We start from the raw sequence: 18126 nt of genomic DNA on the forward strand, positions 1-18126 counted from the left end.
ATAAAAAAATGAATGGTGTTGGCTAATGGCTTGTTCTTAATCTTTCTTTCTCTACAGTATGTCATCTAGATGTAAAACCCCAAAAAATATTTCCCATTGTAAATGATCCCTTTTGAAAAATGTAAATGATCACTTATATTCATGCAGTGGAAGTCTTACTCCAGGGCACGAAGCTCCCGTTCCACCACATCCCAAAGATGCTCTATTGGGTTGAGATCTGGTGACTGTGGGGCATTTTATTACAGTGAACTCATTGTCATGTTCAAGAAACCAATTTGAAATGATTCGAGCTTTGTGACATGGTGCATTATCCTGCTGGAAGTAGCCATCAGAGGATGGGTACATGGTGGTCATAAGGGATGGACATGGATGGTCAGAAACAATGCTCAGGTAGTTTGTGGCATATAAAAGGTTCCCAGTTGGCACTAAGGGGCCTAAAGTGTGCCAAGAAAACATCCCCACACCATCACACCACCACCAGCAGCCTGCACAGTGGTAACAAGACATGATGGGTCCATGTTCTCATTCTGTTTACCCCAAATTCTGACTCTACCATCTGAATGTCTCAACAGAAATCCAGACTCATCAGACCAGGCAACATTTTTCCAGTCTTCAACTGTCCAATTTTGGTGAGCTCGTGCAAATTGTAGCCTCTTTTTCCTATTTGTAGTGGAGATAAGTGGTACCCGGTGGGTTCTCCTGCTGTTGTAGCCCATCCGCCTCAAGGTTGTGCGTGTTGTGGCTTCACAAATGCTTTGCTGCATACCTCGGTTGTAACGAGTGGTTATTTCAGTTAAAGTTGCTCTTCTATCAGCTTGAATCAGTCGGCTCATTCTCCTCTGACCTCTAGCATCAACAAGGCATTTTCTCCCACAGGACTGCCGCATACTGGATGTTTTTCCCTTTTTACAGCATTCTTTGTAAACCCTAGAAATGGTTGTGCGTGAAAATCCAAGTAACTGAGCAGATTGTGAAATACTCAGACCGGCCCGTCAGGCACCAACAACCATGCCACGCTCAAAATTTCCCATTCTGACATTCAGTTTGGAGTTCAGGAGATTGTCTTGACCAGGACCACACCCCTAAATGCATTGAAGCAACTGCCATGTGATTGATTGATTAGATAATTGCATTAATGAGAAACTGAACAGGTGTTCCTAATAATCATTAAGGTGAGTGTAGAGTGAGATACAAAGAAACAGTTCAGAAGTATTCAAGTTCATTTTATGAAATACGTGTGGTTTTATTGTGAGGTAAATATGGACAAATGGAGAGATGGGATTGCCAGTGTGTCATGGAAAATCTAATCAACTAGAACAGATATTTTACTTTGAAATAATTTTTGGCCTTGGAAAACCTAGTGGTTACACATACTGTATGTGTTTACATCTGGCTGATGTAAAGATGATGATGGAGGGTCATTCTACTTATTCTGTATGATAAAGGGATGAGTAAGAATGTTCCCTTTTTCCCATTATTTTCTTAAACTGCCTTTTCAACAAGATCAGTATTGTATAAAGGTGAAAGCAACAAAAAACAACAAATCTAGACAAGGCATAAAATTGCATCTTTCCTGGAAAAAGAAACTAATTACACACACACAAAAAAAGAACTTCTCACACCTAACATGTTTGGACTTTTTTTAGACTCTGCAAATTCCCACTCTCAGAAAAAACCCGGACATTTCTTTAACCACATCTCAGTGTCAAAGGCCAGTCATGTGCTAGGTTGAGAAATAAGTTGGTTGATGACGATACAACAGCAAGGATGAGGAGCTGATTATATGATATAAATATGAGAGTCCTATGAAAGCTCTTCAAAAATCTGTGTCTTCTACAACAAGCAAGACCGCTCCTGCATTTACTGGTAAGGTGGTAATGTATTGATCTAAACTGAATCAACATTAAACTGACTTGAGCTGAATAATGACTCTATTACCTTCTGTAGAGCTGCTTTAGAATTGAATTGTATTAGTTTCATAATTGATGAACATGGCAGCATTGACGCTGTTATTAAACTGAGTTGAATTAACACTATTGTCTTCTGTAAAGCAGCATTACAGCTGAAATGTAACTGATTAATTGGCAGAACTTTACAATAAGGTTAATTTGTTAACATTAAGTATATTAATTTACCTGAACTTACAATGACTGATACTTCCACAGTAATATTTTATATTAGTCTATATTGATTTAGACATTATATTATAAATTTTTTAGATGATTAATTAATGCACTTTAAACTAACATTAAATGGGATATTGATGTTCATGCTCCTAATGCAGTTGGCGTTACCTGTTTATTTGCACTGTTATTTTCCTGTTTATTAAGGTGAGGCTGCTTTGAAACAATATGAGGCACTATATACTTCAGATAAATATAACTATCATTACAACAAATATTTTACATGTAATATTTTTCTACCTTCAAATACTTTGAAGTAGATATATGCAAATATATGTAATGTGCCAAAATATATATGTATGTGAAGAGTGCATATTTCTCTACTTCTATTATTTCCTGAAGTGCTTGTGACATCACCACTAAAAGTTTTTTGAAGATTTGAAATACTAAGCAGAGTACAGTGAATAAGGAATTTATATAGTTTCTAATTGTGTAATCAAGCAATAAATAACCAAAGTTCTCTTTTTTTTTTGCAGAAAGTTAACCTAATTCCTCTGCGAAGAAAGTAAAAAAATGGCAACCCATCTGATAACAAAGCTCAATGTCTCCACCACTAAGGACGAGGAGGATATACTTGCAGCTAATGGTTATCAGCTCATCAATTCTGACCTCAATGAAGGAACTGGTAAAAACCGGGTCTTTCTTTGGTACAAGAAGGAGTGTGGCTTGAAACCTGTGACCAGGATCCAGTTTTCATTCAGTGAGCAAATGAAATCTGGTCTGGCTGATGCTGGGTATGAGCTGGTGGACAAGGATCTGAACGCAGGAGCTGGCAGAGATTCCATCTTTCTTTGGTACTTCTACGGCAGCACTGAATCTGACATTCCCATTATGAACCTCGAGGTAACTAAAGATGCCGAAGAAGAACCTGCTCTCCTGAAAGATGGCTGGGAGAGACTGGGCTGTGATCTGAACCGTAAGGTGGGAGGAAAATACATCTACCTGTGGGTGAAGAGAGAGAAGCCGAGCTACATCTGTGAGATCACAGCGATTATTGACTTCTCTTCTGACAAGCAAAAGTTTGATCTGGGCTTCACTCGTGTGGATGAAGACACCAATCTTGACGCTGGTGGAAACCAAGTCTTCCTCTGGTATCGCCGCACAACTGATAAAAGCAAGGCTCTCACTGCTCTAAACGTATCCATCGACTTCCAGGAAAATGTAAGGCTTCAGAATGAAGACTTCAAAAAGCTCAGCGTTAATCTCAACTCTGGAACCACTGGAAAAGAGGTTTACGCATGGTACCTGACCGAAGGATGTGAGTCGCAGATCAAAAACATGGTTCTGCTGATCAACCCTGACGCCTGGACCGTGTACCAGAAAGCCGGTGTCAACTTTATCAACAAAAATCTGAATGAGGGCAACAAAGGCCGGAAAATTTACATAGCATACCAGTAGTGCTGTGGCTTAAATAATCGAACGGATGCCACTATAAGGCAACTTTAATCACAGTTATTGCTAATTGTAATGCATGCTCTCGGTATGTGTGAGATCAGATTGGCAGCTGTCTCACTGTGCTCGGGACAGATAAGAACATTTTATTACTAATTGTAATGCATGATTTAAAAATCACTCTTTAAAACTTCTGTCTGACTTAATACACATAATGTTGACTTAATGTTGTAACACACTCAATCAAACTAACTTCATTTGGCTTTTGCATATTAATGCACAATGAAATAAAGACTTCTTTAACCACAGCAAATGTTTGGTGAGGTTTTTACTAAATCCTCATCATATAGGCCTACTCATATTTCAGGATAACATACTCTTATATTTCTAAGGAATTCAAACTGATTATATAAGAAATGAAACGGAAAACAGAGGGCACTCTCATGCAGTAGTCCATATCACTTCATATTGACTGCATGTCCTTTACCATTGGTCAGTTTGGATATGAACACATCAAATATGACAAATATTATCATATAATCCAGTTTTCTCAACTCAATGTCTATTATGTCCACTAGGTGGCAAAAACACTTTACTTTTGAGTTCATGCCTATGAGTTCAAAGCATGCAGGTTCAGAGTCACAAAGTCACAAGAATATAAAAAACTGTGCCGTGCTTTAAGAAACACTTTTAAATTTTCGCCATTATACATATGATTTCCCTCTCTCTCTCTCTTTCTCTCTTTCTCTCTCTCCTTTTTTTTAATTCCTTCTTGAACTTCCTGCATATTCTGAAATTGACTGTATTACATTTTGTATACGCACACAAAAGTGGGTTCATCCCATAGGCGTAATGGTTTTTATACTGTACAAACTGTATGTTCTATGGCCCTACACCAACCCTACCCCTAACCCTAACCCTCACAGGAAACTTTGTGCATTTTTACTTTCTCAAAAAAGCTCATTCTGTATGATTTATAAGTGTTTTGAAAAATGGGGACATGGGTTATGTCCGCATAAGTCACCCTCTCCTTGTAATACCTCTGTCATACCCATGTCATTATACAGAGATGTGTCCTGATATGTCACAAAAACAAGAGCACACACACACACACACACACACACAATTCTGTTGGCATTTCTATTTGAATCACAACCTGCTCTCTTTTTCATGTGCCCATGAGAAATGTGCACCTTATGTTGAAGTCTGCATCTTCTGTGCTGCTGCTGTTGTTGGGAGTTGTTCAAAGTGGAATTTCCTGCCATTTTGCAGTGTTCTCTCGGTGTGTCTGAGATCAGATTGGCAGCTGTCCCACTGTGCTCGGGACAGGTAAGAAAAGTCTTCAGACAGCAATCAGCTGCAGTTACAGTACAAAACAATGGCCAAATCACCACAGGGATGTCAAGCAGTGATACGTCTATAGTTCTGTAGGGAATGTATATGGGGTAAATAAGGGCATGTAGTGTATGTATTTTTTACATAGAATCTTATCAAGCAGACTAACATTCATATTTGATAAAGTTTCCACTCATGTGACAGCCACTCGTCCAGGAAAGCAGTTCACATTCTGACATCTGATTTAAACTGAATTTCGAAGCAATGATCCGATAGAGTCATTGAAAATAAATGAAAGCAGCTTACTTTCACGATGCTCTTTCAGCCTGTGTAAGTAAAATTGTAATAACTATCTAAAAGAAATATGTTTGATCATCAGTGCCATCTCAATCTGCCTCTCCAGATGCTTTCCAACAGAAAACATTTGGTTCATAAACTAAGTATAGTGGAACAAAACACAAGCGTATGCTTTCAGTTTTGTGATTGTCAGCTGTTTGCCCTAATTTATCAGTGTTTTTATCAGTGTACCTGCAGACTATGAGAGATGCCACAGCGATCAGGTTACGCAGATATCTGTCTTTGTTTTTACTCCTGGAACTGCAAGCCACTACATTAACACACAGAGCAATACTGGTTATGTACCGCATTAGACAGTGAGTCGATGTGATATAATGCTGATTTCCTGAATTTAGGAAAAATGGGAAGGACTGAAAGTAGAAATCTGGGCCAGAGGCTGAAAAATTCATCCGTAATACAGTGAAGCAAGGGCCTCAATTTAGCAAACCCAGCTAACAGGAGTATACAGTATTACCTGCTGACAAAGCAGAAGAGTCTTGTGTGTGTGTGGATATATGCTTGGAAATACTCCAGTGTTGCATTTTTCCAGCATTTGTCAGCACAGGGCAACTGTGGCTTTCTCTGGTAAAGTCATCAGGGTGAGACCACAGGAGATAGAGGAATTCTGTCCTCATCAGGTAATGTTTTCAGGTGTGCATGATTGTGCCTATAGGAATAAAACAAAAAAATCTATCTAACATGTTGTTGTTTTTTTATATCCTAAATTCTTCCATGTGTATATATTTTTTTATTTCATTGAATTTCCATGAAGTCTGAGACTTTTGGATCCCACTGTATGTGTCGAAACTGTGTAAAAATGTATTGAATATTCATAAAAAGAGAGGTGGTGCTTGGCGATCTGGCCTTATAACATAAAGGTTGTGGGTTTATTTCTTGGACGGGACATCCACGAGCTGTGAATTATGCTTTGTTTTATCTCTGTCCTTTTGAGCAAAGCAATTAAAAATGTTGTAAAATCCAATTGCTCCGTGCCAAGTAGGTTTTCAGCTCTTCTGACAGTTTTATGCTAGAACAGTAGTAATGGAAAACACCAAAAGTTTGTCAAAACAATGACAGAATCAAGTCATTTTCCCTCCTTCATTTCACCGCAGTAATTAGATGAAAAAAAAAAACAGTCCTCAGAAATCATAGACGATGTTCTCTTTTGTGGTTAGGTCAGGCTAGTCCGAAATACTTAACTCTTTGAGATGTGTTATTTGTTCCTTGCTTGTGTTTACACAATCTGACCAGGAATTTATGACCCACTGTACAAGGTCAAAGGTTTCCTCATTGGTTAACCACTTGACCCGCTAGTCACCATCTCATTGACATACTTCATGCTTTGCGTATGTTTGTGTGTGTTTGTGCGTTCTTTCGTTGAGTTTGGTCTGTGGGAAGAAGTGTCCACGTCATCCATTACCATTAAAGTCATGACCTTGTACCCCTGAGACTTTCTGGAATGCGGCACATCCACTGCGCGCATGTGTGTGTGTGGAAGGAGCTTGAGAAGTGTGCTGTGGGAACTGTCCTTCGGTACACACATGCAGCCAAAAAGACCTCCTTATTTTCCTTCCTTGCCTCCACATAACATCCACTTCCTGCCTCTCTCCTAGAGCAAACTGCTGCAACTTACTGGTCTATGTTTGTGTATCCGCGTCTCTAGGACAATAAACTTCCAGGCTGTTTATGCATCACCATTCATGAAGAAACATCAACAGTGAAGACATTTTTTTTTTCTTGTCTTTATAAAACATGAACATGAATGACCTAATTAAACATTACAGTAAAAACACCACCACCACCACCACCACCACCACCAACAACAACAACAACAAAAAACATCTTAAAAAGATGCAAAACAAGAAGGTAAATACTGATGACTCTCAGTTGTTCAACGAATAATCATTCTTTTACCACAGCATTATAATACATTTTAGAGAGAGAGAGAAAGAAAAGTATTGTTTTTACCTTGTTGTTATTTATTTTTATTTTTTTCAAGGACGATTATAGTTCATAGTATATTTTAAGTGTTGTTTTGTGTGAATTAACATGAGGCTGAGAAGAACCTATGGTTCTGTCTCGTTTTTTCTTTCTCTAGATTAAATTTTTTTTTATTCATCAGCAAAGCAAAATTCATCTGCAATGACGCATGAGTGCAAATACTACATTTGCGAACATGAATGTCTCTTTAATCTCTGCACATGTCAAAATATACAAGAGTATATTTTTATATGTAGAACTATATTATCTTTACGAACATTTGATATTTGACATACTGTAGTAGCACTACTAGATTTGTCCACTTAGGGTGATATAAACATATAGAATGATTTTATGTGGCCAAAAGCAAAAAGCAAAAAACCAAACAAACAAAAAAACTGATCTCCTGTCGCTGATTTGTGTGAGTCCAATCTGCATTGTGTCCCTGTGTCTGAACAGAAGTGTAGTCTGAATTCTAAACCAAATCTAATCTGAACATAATTTATCCTCTCTATTAAGATAGAGAGAGAGAGAGTTATTCTACAGATCATAAGAACTCCTTTAAAGGAAATAGGCTAAAACCAGAACAAAAGAAACAGAGACACAATAACTTAATGCTAAGAAGAAAAGATGAGTCATTCCCAGACATCTTGACATAAGCGACAATATGTGGTCTTACAGGATTGGCAAAAGGCCTCATGCTAGACCTGGCTAAAATCATTCTTGGTATGTCAGTCATGTGATTTCTCGGATATTTCTCAGTGAGGAGTTTTCTGTTTTTGACTTTGATAGTTATGTCACCATTCAGGTTTGACATTTGCTTTATTATTAGGTTACTTAACACAAATGAACAACCAGTATAAGTGGAGTTAAATTTTTTTCCTACTACTTTTTCCTTTTTAGCTTATTTTTTCTAATTTTATACATCCTTTCAATGACAAATTATTTAACAATGTAGCAGTTTGAGTGAAAGCCAATATAAACCAATGCAATTCAAAGATATAGTGTTCTATGTGTTTGTTTTTAGTTTTTTCCACAACTATATGAGGGTATATACAAAACATTTAGCCTGAATGTGTTGCTCACCTTATCTAAAGCAGATAGTATTTAATATGGTCTAATTTTTTCTGTTACTTATAGAACCAAACTGCTCAGCTGTTAAATCACTGAACCATGGTACCTTTCTTTCTCTCACTTCCCCTTTTTGTTTTGAATTTCATTCTCCTATTTCTTTTTACAGTAAAACAATTATTTTGGACAGTCTCTAAAAATGCTGGGTTAAATACAACCCAGCGCTAGGTAAAATATGGACAAATCCAGCTACTGGGTTGTCCATATTTCACCTAACCGCTGGGTCAAAACAACCCAGTAGCTGGGTTTGTTCATATTTCACCTAAGCGCTGGGTCAAAACAACCCAGTTGCTGGGTTTTTCCATATTTCACCTAAGCACTGGGTCAAAACAACCCAGTTGCTGGGTTTGTCCATATTTCACCTAACCGCGGGGTAAAAACAACCCAGTAGCTGGGTTTGTTCATATTTCACCTAACAGCTGGGTCAAAACAACCCAGTAGCTGGGTTTGTCCATATTTCACCTAACCGCGTGGGAAAAACAACCCAGTACCTGGGTTTGTTCATATTTCACCTAACAGCTGGGTCAAAACAACCCAGTAGCTGGGTTTGTCCATATTTCACCTAACCGCGTGGGAAAAACAACCCAGTACCTGGGTTTGTTCATATTTCACCTAAGCACTGGGTCAAAACAACCCATTAGCTGGGTTTGTCCATATTTCGCCTAAGCACTGGGTCAAAACAACCCAGTAGCTGGGTTTGTCCATATTTCACCTAACCGCGGGGTAAAAACAACCCAGTAGCTGGGTTTGTTCATATTTCACCTAACAGCTCGGTCAAAACAACCCAGTAGCTGGGTTTGTCCATATTTCACCTAACCGCGTGGGAAAAACAACCCAGTCCCTGGGTTTGTTCATATTTCACCTAAGCACTGGGTCAAAACAACCCATTAGCTGGGTTTGTCCATATTTCGCCTAAGCACTGGGTCAAAACAACCCAGTAGCTGGGTTTGTCCATATTTCACCTAACCACTGGGTCAAAACAACCCAGTACCTGGATTTGTCCATATTTCACCCAGCGCTGGGTTGGATTTTAACCCAGCATTGTTTATAGTATAGTTATCTAACTTGCTAAAATATGTCAAAACTGAAAGTACTAAATGGAATTACTTGCGGAATTATCTTAAATATTTCTTCAACGTGTCATAAGAATCCCTTAGACAAAATGACATCACGCCAGTCCTGAGAAACCTATTGTATATTATGCTTCTCAAGTTTTCACATAATGACAGGTATGGCAGGAATTATTTCTGTTTTCATTTCCAAGGTAGACCTGCTTCACAGAAGAACAGTGGAAAATTACTTGGATGCCAAATATGGGCAACTACTTCATTTCTAATATGTTGTCCTGTTGTGCAGGTGTTATACAAAACAGCTATTTTTAAAATGCATTCATTGTTGTGTAATGTCACTTGACCACATTCTGTATGGACCACAACATGTCAGGTTTTATACTTTTAGAGCAGAGAAGTGAAAGAATATATTGAATTAAATCTACATTTAACAAATCTATTTCCTCTTTGATGCACTTTCTAAAGAGGTATCTTGTAGATCATTGTGTTTTAATGTGGCAGTGCATGTCAGAGAAACCCACACAAGATTAAATTACTGATAGACAATAGTATAACCTTAGGCTGACTTGTCCCAGTTGCAAAGATTTCGGTGTTTTTTGTTTCCCATTGTGTGTTACAAGACAAATAATGGGAAATCCCAGTGCTACTCAAATATCTACAAATGTCTACATCTACATTCATACAATTGTGGTTATGGTATGAATAGAGTAGAGGAGATTGAAAGAACTTGAGTCTAATTTCAGATGAGATGGGAGATTGTGGGAATCACTGTTGTTATAAATTCTCCAGATCCATCATGTCGTAAATGCAAATGTGCTCTACAGGGTGAGTGATTTTCCATTCCTCTCTTTCCCTTAAACGCTCCACTCCTGCTGGGGGACAGATCGGTGGAAAGAGACTCCACACAGTCGCTACCCTGTTTCAGGTTTTCTTATTTGTTTATTTTGTCTTTGTGACTACTGGCATTAATGCAGTATGGATGATAGTCAGCTTTGTGATCGAGTGTTTGGTTTCCCCAAATATTAGTCTTGCCTCCAAAACGGAGTTTGCGGCTTTTCCTTATGCGTCAACATTGAGGGCAGTGACTAGTATTTCTAGCCCCCCGGTGACTAACACAGAGGCTAATACAACTTTAACACAAAGACAAAAGCTTTCATCCTTGCCATTTTTTTATATTAAACTTTAATTCTCTGACATGTACCTAGTGTTTGAAAAAACCCTACACAAAACTAAGTTTAGTTTAGCTGATCACTATAGTGTTTTGAGTGGTTGTAAGGCCGTTGCAATGTTGACTACAGTAGGTGGTATCCTCAATAAGCCCTATGAATTAGTATCACTCATGTCTGTGGCACATATGATTTAATAAAAAGATAAATATGACACCATGTGCTTGCGTTAAGGAGAACTGTGATCACAAAATGTAAGGCGACCAATAAAAACAGCATTAAAATCATCACCATGTTTTAATGCACTGTGATTCACATGTGCATATGGAGAAGGGCCGGTCTATATGTTTTAGGAATGCCTTTAGAGACACTGTGATGCAAAGCTAACTTTTCAGGATCATTGGTCTTCAGTGTCACATGATCCTTCAGAAATCACTCTAATATGATGATTTAGTGTCCAAGAAACTTTATCAATGATAAAAAGAGTAGAGTAAATGTCTTTGGGTAATGTCACTTTTGATCAGTTTAAAGGTCCCATTCTTCGTGATCCCATGTTTTAAACTTGGGAAAGCGAACGGCAAATAGGGAATGAGTTAAGGGGAAAAATTATGACATTGGATTTTTTTTTTCCGAACGGATGTGCGTGCCTCCCAAGCAATCAGATCCCATATGTTGGCTGACAGCAGTTTATAGCATCTTTTTGCTAAAGTAGGATGTGCTGTGTCGCATGGCCCCCAAGCTCTGGACAAATTCCTGACTAAAGAGTTTAGAGGATATGACCTCTTCTCCCTCATTGACAATAATTGCATAATAACATCTGCTTTTTCGGTGCTTTGCCATGTTGAGATGTGTTCCCACAACAATGATAAGAAGCATACTGTAGCTTATGTAAGTCAGCTTCATATGCAAAGTAGTATTTCTTCAATCAGGAATGTCCCAGCAATGTGATTTCCATATAAGATATTCCTGGCATGCCAAGCCTAAGGAGTGGACAACACTTTTGGTCTTCCTGAAGGTGGCACTGATCTTTTTATTTCTGAGAATTACTGAAAGAGGAAATCACTCTTTATTAGATAAATAAGTTGTAATTATGTTTTGATGTCATGCTACCTTGAAATGGGTGTGTTACTATAAACAATCTCTCCAGCAATTGTGAGATTACAGTTGTGAGAATTACTCATGTTTCACGGAAAAGTAACGGCATGAGCTACTGTATGAGACTCCATACAGACATGACTGTGTGTGTGTTAGACAGACACACCTGTCCCATGAGCTTCTTAATACCTCAGGAGAAATAATGGTTTTTCAGAAAAGGGTAGAATTTCACTGCTTCCAGTGAATCCACGAATACAGTATCTGACCCAAAATATCCATGACCTGAATTCACATTGAATCGCTGTCCAGACTTTGCTTAATTGATGGATGCTGGATTGTTTGGCTAGAAAACTCTTAGTTTGCAGGCATTAAAATAACGTACCGGTACGAATGCAGAAGTTTGTTTATTAACTGAAGCTGTTTCGCACCAAACTTAGTTTTGTTTTGTTTCTTTTAACTGTGATTTTTTGTTTAATAGTGAACACATCAGTTAAACAGCCATTTTTAGATTTCATTTCAATAATTAAAATTAAAATTATATTTCTTACTATTTTTATTCAGAAACTGAGAGCAAAGTTAAAAACCATTTAGAAAGAAACGGCAAGTGACACACTGAATTCAGCATGAAATGTTGATATACTGTAGAAAGACTTAACATAGAAATACTTGTTAAACAACCTCCAGTAATCTTTGTTTTCTTTACAGCTTCAAAAAGTAAATTATTTTTACAGTGGCACACAAGTTGCAATTTTTCACAGGTCTATTACATGTATTTTGAATTACGTATTGCATTGTGTTTCAGTCTTAACTGCAATGACTATAAACTTAGCAGAAAATGTAGTGACTGAATTACCAATACACTTAAAATTTTTCGCTGGATTTTGTGTGTGTGTGTGACTTTAAAACAGCCTACTCAGAGTTGTGCTCTCAAACTGACTATCCACATGAACGTGGTTACCTGCATCACTTTGTGATGATGCTTGCTCATATGCTGTGGCTTAAATAGCCAGAAGATCTGTCCCCTCAGATGTCACTCTGTGTTTCTGGGTGATGTGCATGACAAGAAAACCACATGACAGGAAATGTCTCATTGCGTGCTGTGTACAGATATGTGTTTGTCTGAGGTCCTCAGAGGACACGACTGGCACACCGCGTCACAGTCACAACTCGCTATCACCATTTTAAAAAAATATTTATTTATATAGCTGAAGATCATAATACACTTTAAAGGGGCACTCAGTAATGTTTCACTAATAATAAAGTACATACAATTATTCTTAAAACTCGAGTGGGATAAAGTCATATCAATCTTTTAGAACAGCTGTTTCTTATGGTGTGGGTCACCGTTTTATATATAGGTCAGTGTGTGATGCTATGGGTTTCTCTTCCTGTTTTTCTCCCGTTTTAATCTGTCTCTTCAGGTAGTTTTGCTGATTTGCAAAATGTCACATCTTGATTTGACCTATCAACACTCTGAAGCATAAGCTATCTTTCTTTTTTTTCTCTCTCTCTCTCTCTCTTTCTTTCTTTCTCATAGTCATTCAGAGAAAAAAAGCCAATATGAATGTGTCATTTAAGTGGTTTGTCAGTTTGTTAGCTTTCAGAGAAATTCATATCTTGGTTTTTTCCACACACACACACTCGCAAAATGCTGCATCCGCAATGCATATCAGCGTGACTGATGTAATTATAGGCCGGTGAAGCCCACACACCACACACATCAGCATTACAATTATAATTGATATGAAAAAGACATTTATATGCATTTGTGAGAAATACACAGTTTCGAAACATGCTCAAGGCCTCTCTGTGTCCCTGCAGCACAAAACCACAGTATATGGGTCATGTTCCATGAAGATATTCTGTATATTTCCTACCGTAAATATATCAAAACATAATTTCTGATTAATATGCATTGCTGCACCATACATCGATGGAAAACATATAAAGAATAGACCCTTATGAATGGTTTTGTGGTCACTTGGTGAGGATTTGTTTAAAAATGAAGCTTTTGAAAAAACAACACTTCTGAATTTTTAAATGGGAAGAAAAAACATTTGCAATATCTTGTTGAAATCAAAGACTGTGTTTAAAATTGGAAAATAATTTAGAATATTTTGGCTTGTACAGTACGTAAATAAATAAATAAATAAATAACTTTCAATGTTTAATTGTAATTCTTTTAAGATAAACAACTGTTCTACTTTTGGGTTATCACTTGATGTGTAATGTACCATTTGCATCCTGAAAAAAAAGACTATGTGTTGGTAGGCATGAAAACTGGGAGAGATGGAGGAAAAAAAAGGAGGGAAAAAGGGAAAATATTATTTGAGTCTACAAAAAGCTCCCAAAAAGCCCAGATGTCTGAGAGGCAAAAACACACACTCAAAGTCACATTTAGAGTGTTTTACGACTCTATTTAAATACAGACAACTGTTATATTCTTAAAGTGTATTTCTCTTTGGGGAAACCCCTGATGATTTTTTTCATATGTGGCCCCATTTATGTGGAGCTGTTACCTTTCAACTCTGCCGTCTGGTTGGATGCCTTTACAAATGAGGTTTTAAGCTGAAGGAACATTATACTCCCTCGATTTCAGTCGAGACCCTTAGGAGCAGGCGCAGAGCATGGGAGCACTGCTTAGCTCCCTGTCAGAGTCTGCACAGGAAATCTAGGAAATTCCTGACAGAGATGCGGAAATCCGTCCGCTGTGCGGGGAGTTGTATTATGCACACAGCACACACACTCAAATACAAATACTTCTGTGTGAGTTGGGACACAAATCCAGGAGGATTTTTCAGGATTTTGCCATTGTGTGTGCACAGAATTTAGAGAAGAGATGTTTAGCTACACAAGTATTTCTTTATCACACTGACTCATTCTAAAAAGCCTGTTGAATGTCAATGAATGCCTGCATTTTAATTTGTTATGTGAACAGTATTTTTTCAGACTTTCCAAGTGTGCCCATGCCTCACAAAATTTTACTGTGCTGCATTTAATCACATTTTTTTACAGCTTAACTAATTCAGAAATCTAAACTCCAAATGTTGGAAGCACTGCTGCGTCCAAACCACAAACCCTGTCCGGAAAATTTGGAGTTCCCTGGCAGCGTCTTTAACCCCAGCAATCATGTGAGCCCTTTTAATTCTTTGTCGGCTCAGCTTTAGAAGCCGAATGTCACTTTTAATATTGTGGGAACAACTTTTGGGTTTTTTTCTGAACACGTTTCATCGCCGAAAATCTGCCGTTCGAAGGTTTGGAGTTGGATTTTTTGATGTTTTTAATAGAAGTTTCTTATGCTAACCAAAGATGGAATAGTAATATTATCACAATTTAGAAAAAATGTTTTATATTTTTATTAACATTGAAATGTGATTGATACATGTGATGGCAAAGCTGAATTTATTAGCGTCATTACTGCAGTCTTCAGTGTCACATGATCCTTCAGAAATCATTCTGATATGCTAATTTTTGGCTTTTTTTATTACCACTATCAATGATGAAAACAGTTGTGTTGGTTAAACCTTTTGTGGAAACCCTGATACATGTTTTCTCAGGATTCTTCGATAAGTAGAAAATCAATTTTTTTTGGTAATATTTGTAAACAGTAACTATTTTGATGCAGTTTAAGGCATCCTTGTTGAATGAAAGTATTTATTTCTTAGAGAAAATCTATTTTGAACTGGCCCCACATTTTTGGTATTGTATACAGAAACTGTTGCTGTTTAAAAAAAAGAAAAGAAAGAAGTGATCTCCAGTCTGAACTTGAGCCGGGTGGAATCTGAAATATTTATAACACTGCAACCAACTTTGGTGAGTCTGCTTCACCTGAAACAAAGAAAAGATCATTGTGAGATTAAGTTAAGATGAATATGATAAGGTTTTACGATACAATATGAAGATAAATATGATTTAAAGTTGCAATAATGAGACACTGCGATAAATATTCACAACTGTAAGATATAAAAGCACAATTTTTTTTTTTTTTAGTCAATACCATATATAGTAAAGCATTACAAAGCATTATTAGAGTCTCTATTATAATACTGTAGATGTTTTGGCTTTATATGGAAGAGCTGATGTTGAATGACATACACTGGAATGGACACGTGCATGAGTTTCAAAATAATATTCCTCCTCAGTTGTATGAGACTTTTGTGTCTGGTCTAATTGCATTCTTACCTTGACAGCTTACACAATACTGTTGATTGCATGACAGGCTCAGAGTTTTTTGTGTGTGCTGGTGTGACATTTACATTTATTTTCCATGTGATCTGAATAAATATAGTTCTATCTGCGCTGCATGTGTTTCTGTAGCATGCATGTGCGTGCACACGTCTCAGTAAATGTGCACAAAACAGCAGGATGTGGACAAATCTGTGTCATGCTGCTACCTTTTAAACGGTTTCATCTTTTTTTTTACATGATCGCTTGTGTTCGACTTCTCTGCATTTTCTGATGTTTCCTCCCACACAGCGGTGAGCTTCTATAGCTGACTGCTCTCAGATGAACCTAAGAAACAGGAAGTTGAGCGCTCTGTTGTCACTAACTCTTATCAGAGATAACTTGGATTTTATGATTCTGAACTATGAAGTCATTTGCCTTACACCTCCAACCTGATTTTTAAAAAAAATCCCCTTGGTTTGTCACGAGTTGTTACTGGAATTTCAAGCTTTATATTAAAATGGAAAATTTGAATTCATGTGCAGTTTGATCAGACTATAGACCGCTAAATACGTCTCTGTTCAGAGAACTACTTTTATTGGCAGTATTCCATTTTAACAGCTTACATTGAAGTTATGTTTGCACCTTCATTTCATAACTAAAGCATACTGTTTAGTGTCAACCTTGTGAAACTGCTCAAGTGAAAGCTTCTCTCTCTCTCTTTCTCTCTCTGTGTGTGTGTGTATAGTGGGGGTGTAGGTAGGGTTTAAACAGAAGGCTTTTGTGGTTACCTCGTTTAGTGCAGGGACACTAGACATTGCAAAAGTGAACAAAGGTGTAGCTGTAGAAAATGAAATAACACATTTTTGGGAATCAATGATTTGCTTCAAAATGTCATTTAAGCAAATAAGCTTGAACTTTTAAAATGTTTAAAGAAACAAGCAAGCAAGCAAACAAACAAATCAATACATAACTGATAATCTTAATTATACAACCTAAAAAATTATAAATAAATATTAATCATGCCGGAGAACATGATATTAATTTAATCAAAATACTTAAAAAAAAATATATTAATGTTTATGTTGATTAAGTTTAAAAACTATAATTAATAACTAATATTTATTTATTTAGAAACCTAACTTTATAAAACAATTTGATTAAAAAATTTAACTTTTTAAAATGTTGAGGTTTGTGTAGGCTATTTATTTATTTATTAATGGAATGATTTACCAGTTGAAAAAATACGTTTATTGTTTAAAATGGTAAAACTTCATAAATGTCATAAATAAATAGTTTGATGTTAATGTAAAGAATGTTTACGTCAATATATCAACATAAATTGTATTCATATGAATGTTGATGTTTATATTAATATTTATATGTATATTTCAGATCGTACATCACTCATCAAATGAGTCAGTCTGTGAATTTGTGTGCATTGATCATGTGAAGTCTTTGTACAGATGGTCAGATGTTCTTGGTTCTTTTAAAGCATGATGGATCATTCTCAAATCATGCTAGAGAACATGATCACATTAAAGCCAAAGGATTTTTCCCCTAACACATGCTTGATCTCGTGACCGAGCAATGCTGATTAAACCTCAATTCTCTTCTGTTTTCTCTTCCTTTGTTTCGTGTGTTTCAACCAATGGATTAATTAAAAAAGATAGGCCTGCTGCGCTCCTTCCTCAATGCTACACTACGTCAGGCCTCCATGTCATGTAGCAACACACAGCCTGGCATCCCCACAAACAGACGCATGACAACACATGCATGACAATAGGTCTTTGTTTAGCTCAGACATCACAGTTGCATCTCCTCTTGTGACCTTTTAAACTAAAGAGCACACGCTCACATGAATGGACAGCAAAGCCAGAAATGCAGCCCGCAGCTCCCTGTTTTGCCAAAGCAGCCAGTCAAGAGAGAAAGAGAGAGAGAGAGAGAGAGAGAGAGAGAGAGAGAGAGAGAGAGAGAGAGAGAGAGAGAGAGAGAGAGAGAGAGAGAGAGAGAGAGCAAATGCTCAATCAAGGTACACTGGTCCTGTAGAGCAAAACAAAACAGCTGAGATTCCATCAGACATCTGCCAGCAAACATTTTAACTATTAAAGCAGTCAGATTAACCAAGGAGGCCTGCACAAGACCCCCGCCTTTACTCTACAGCCAAACCATTTCTGAATTGGGTAAGAAAAATAAACTCCATTCAGCTTGTGTATTCCCTGAAAATGACATTACACAACTTTACTTCTCAAGTAGGTTTTTCTTGTTTTAAGG

General features: G+C 37.2%; 1 protein-coding gene across 1 annotated transcript; it reads left to right on the forward strand.

Moving 5' to 3' along the window:
• Positions 1–1764: 1764 nt before the first annotated feature.
• Positions 1765–3883, forward strand: LOC113046922 (uncharacterized). The gene is made up of 2 exons (XM_026208063.1): positions 1765–1866; positions 2660–3883. The coding sequence occupies exon 2, from the start codon at positions 2697–2699 to the stop codon at positions 3579–3581; it is 885 nt and encodes a 294-aa protein (XP_026063848.1). The 5' UTR covers positions 1765–1866; positions 2660–2696; the 3' UTR covers positions 3582–3883.
• Positions 3884–18126: the final 14243 nt, after the last annotated feature.

Source organism: Carassius auratus, chromosome 28, assembly GCF_003368295.1.
Source record: "Carassius auratus strain Wakin chromosome 28, ASM336829v1, whole genome shotgun sequence".
NCBI lineage: Eukaryota > Metazoa > Chordata > Actinopteri > Cypriniformes > Cyprinidae > Carassius > Carassius auratus.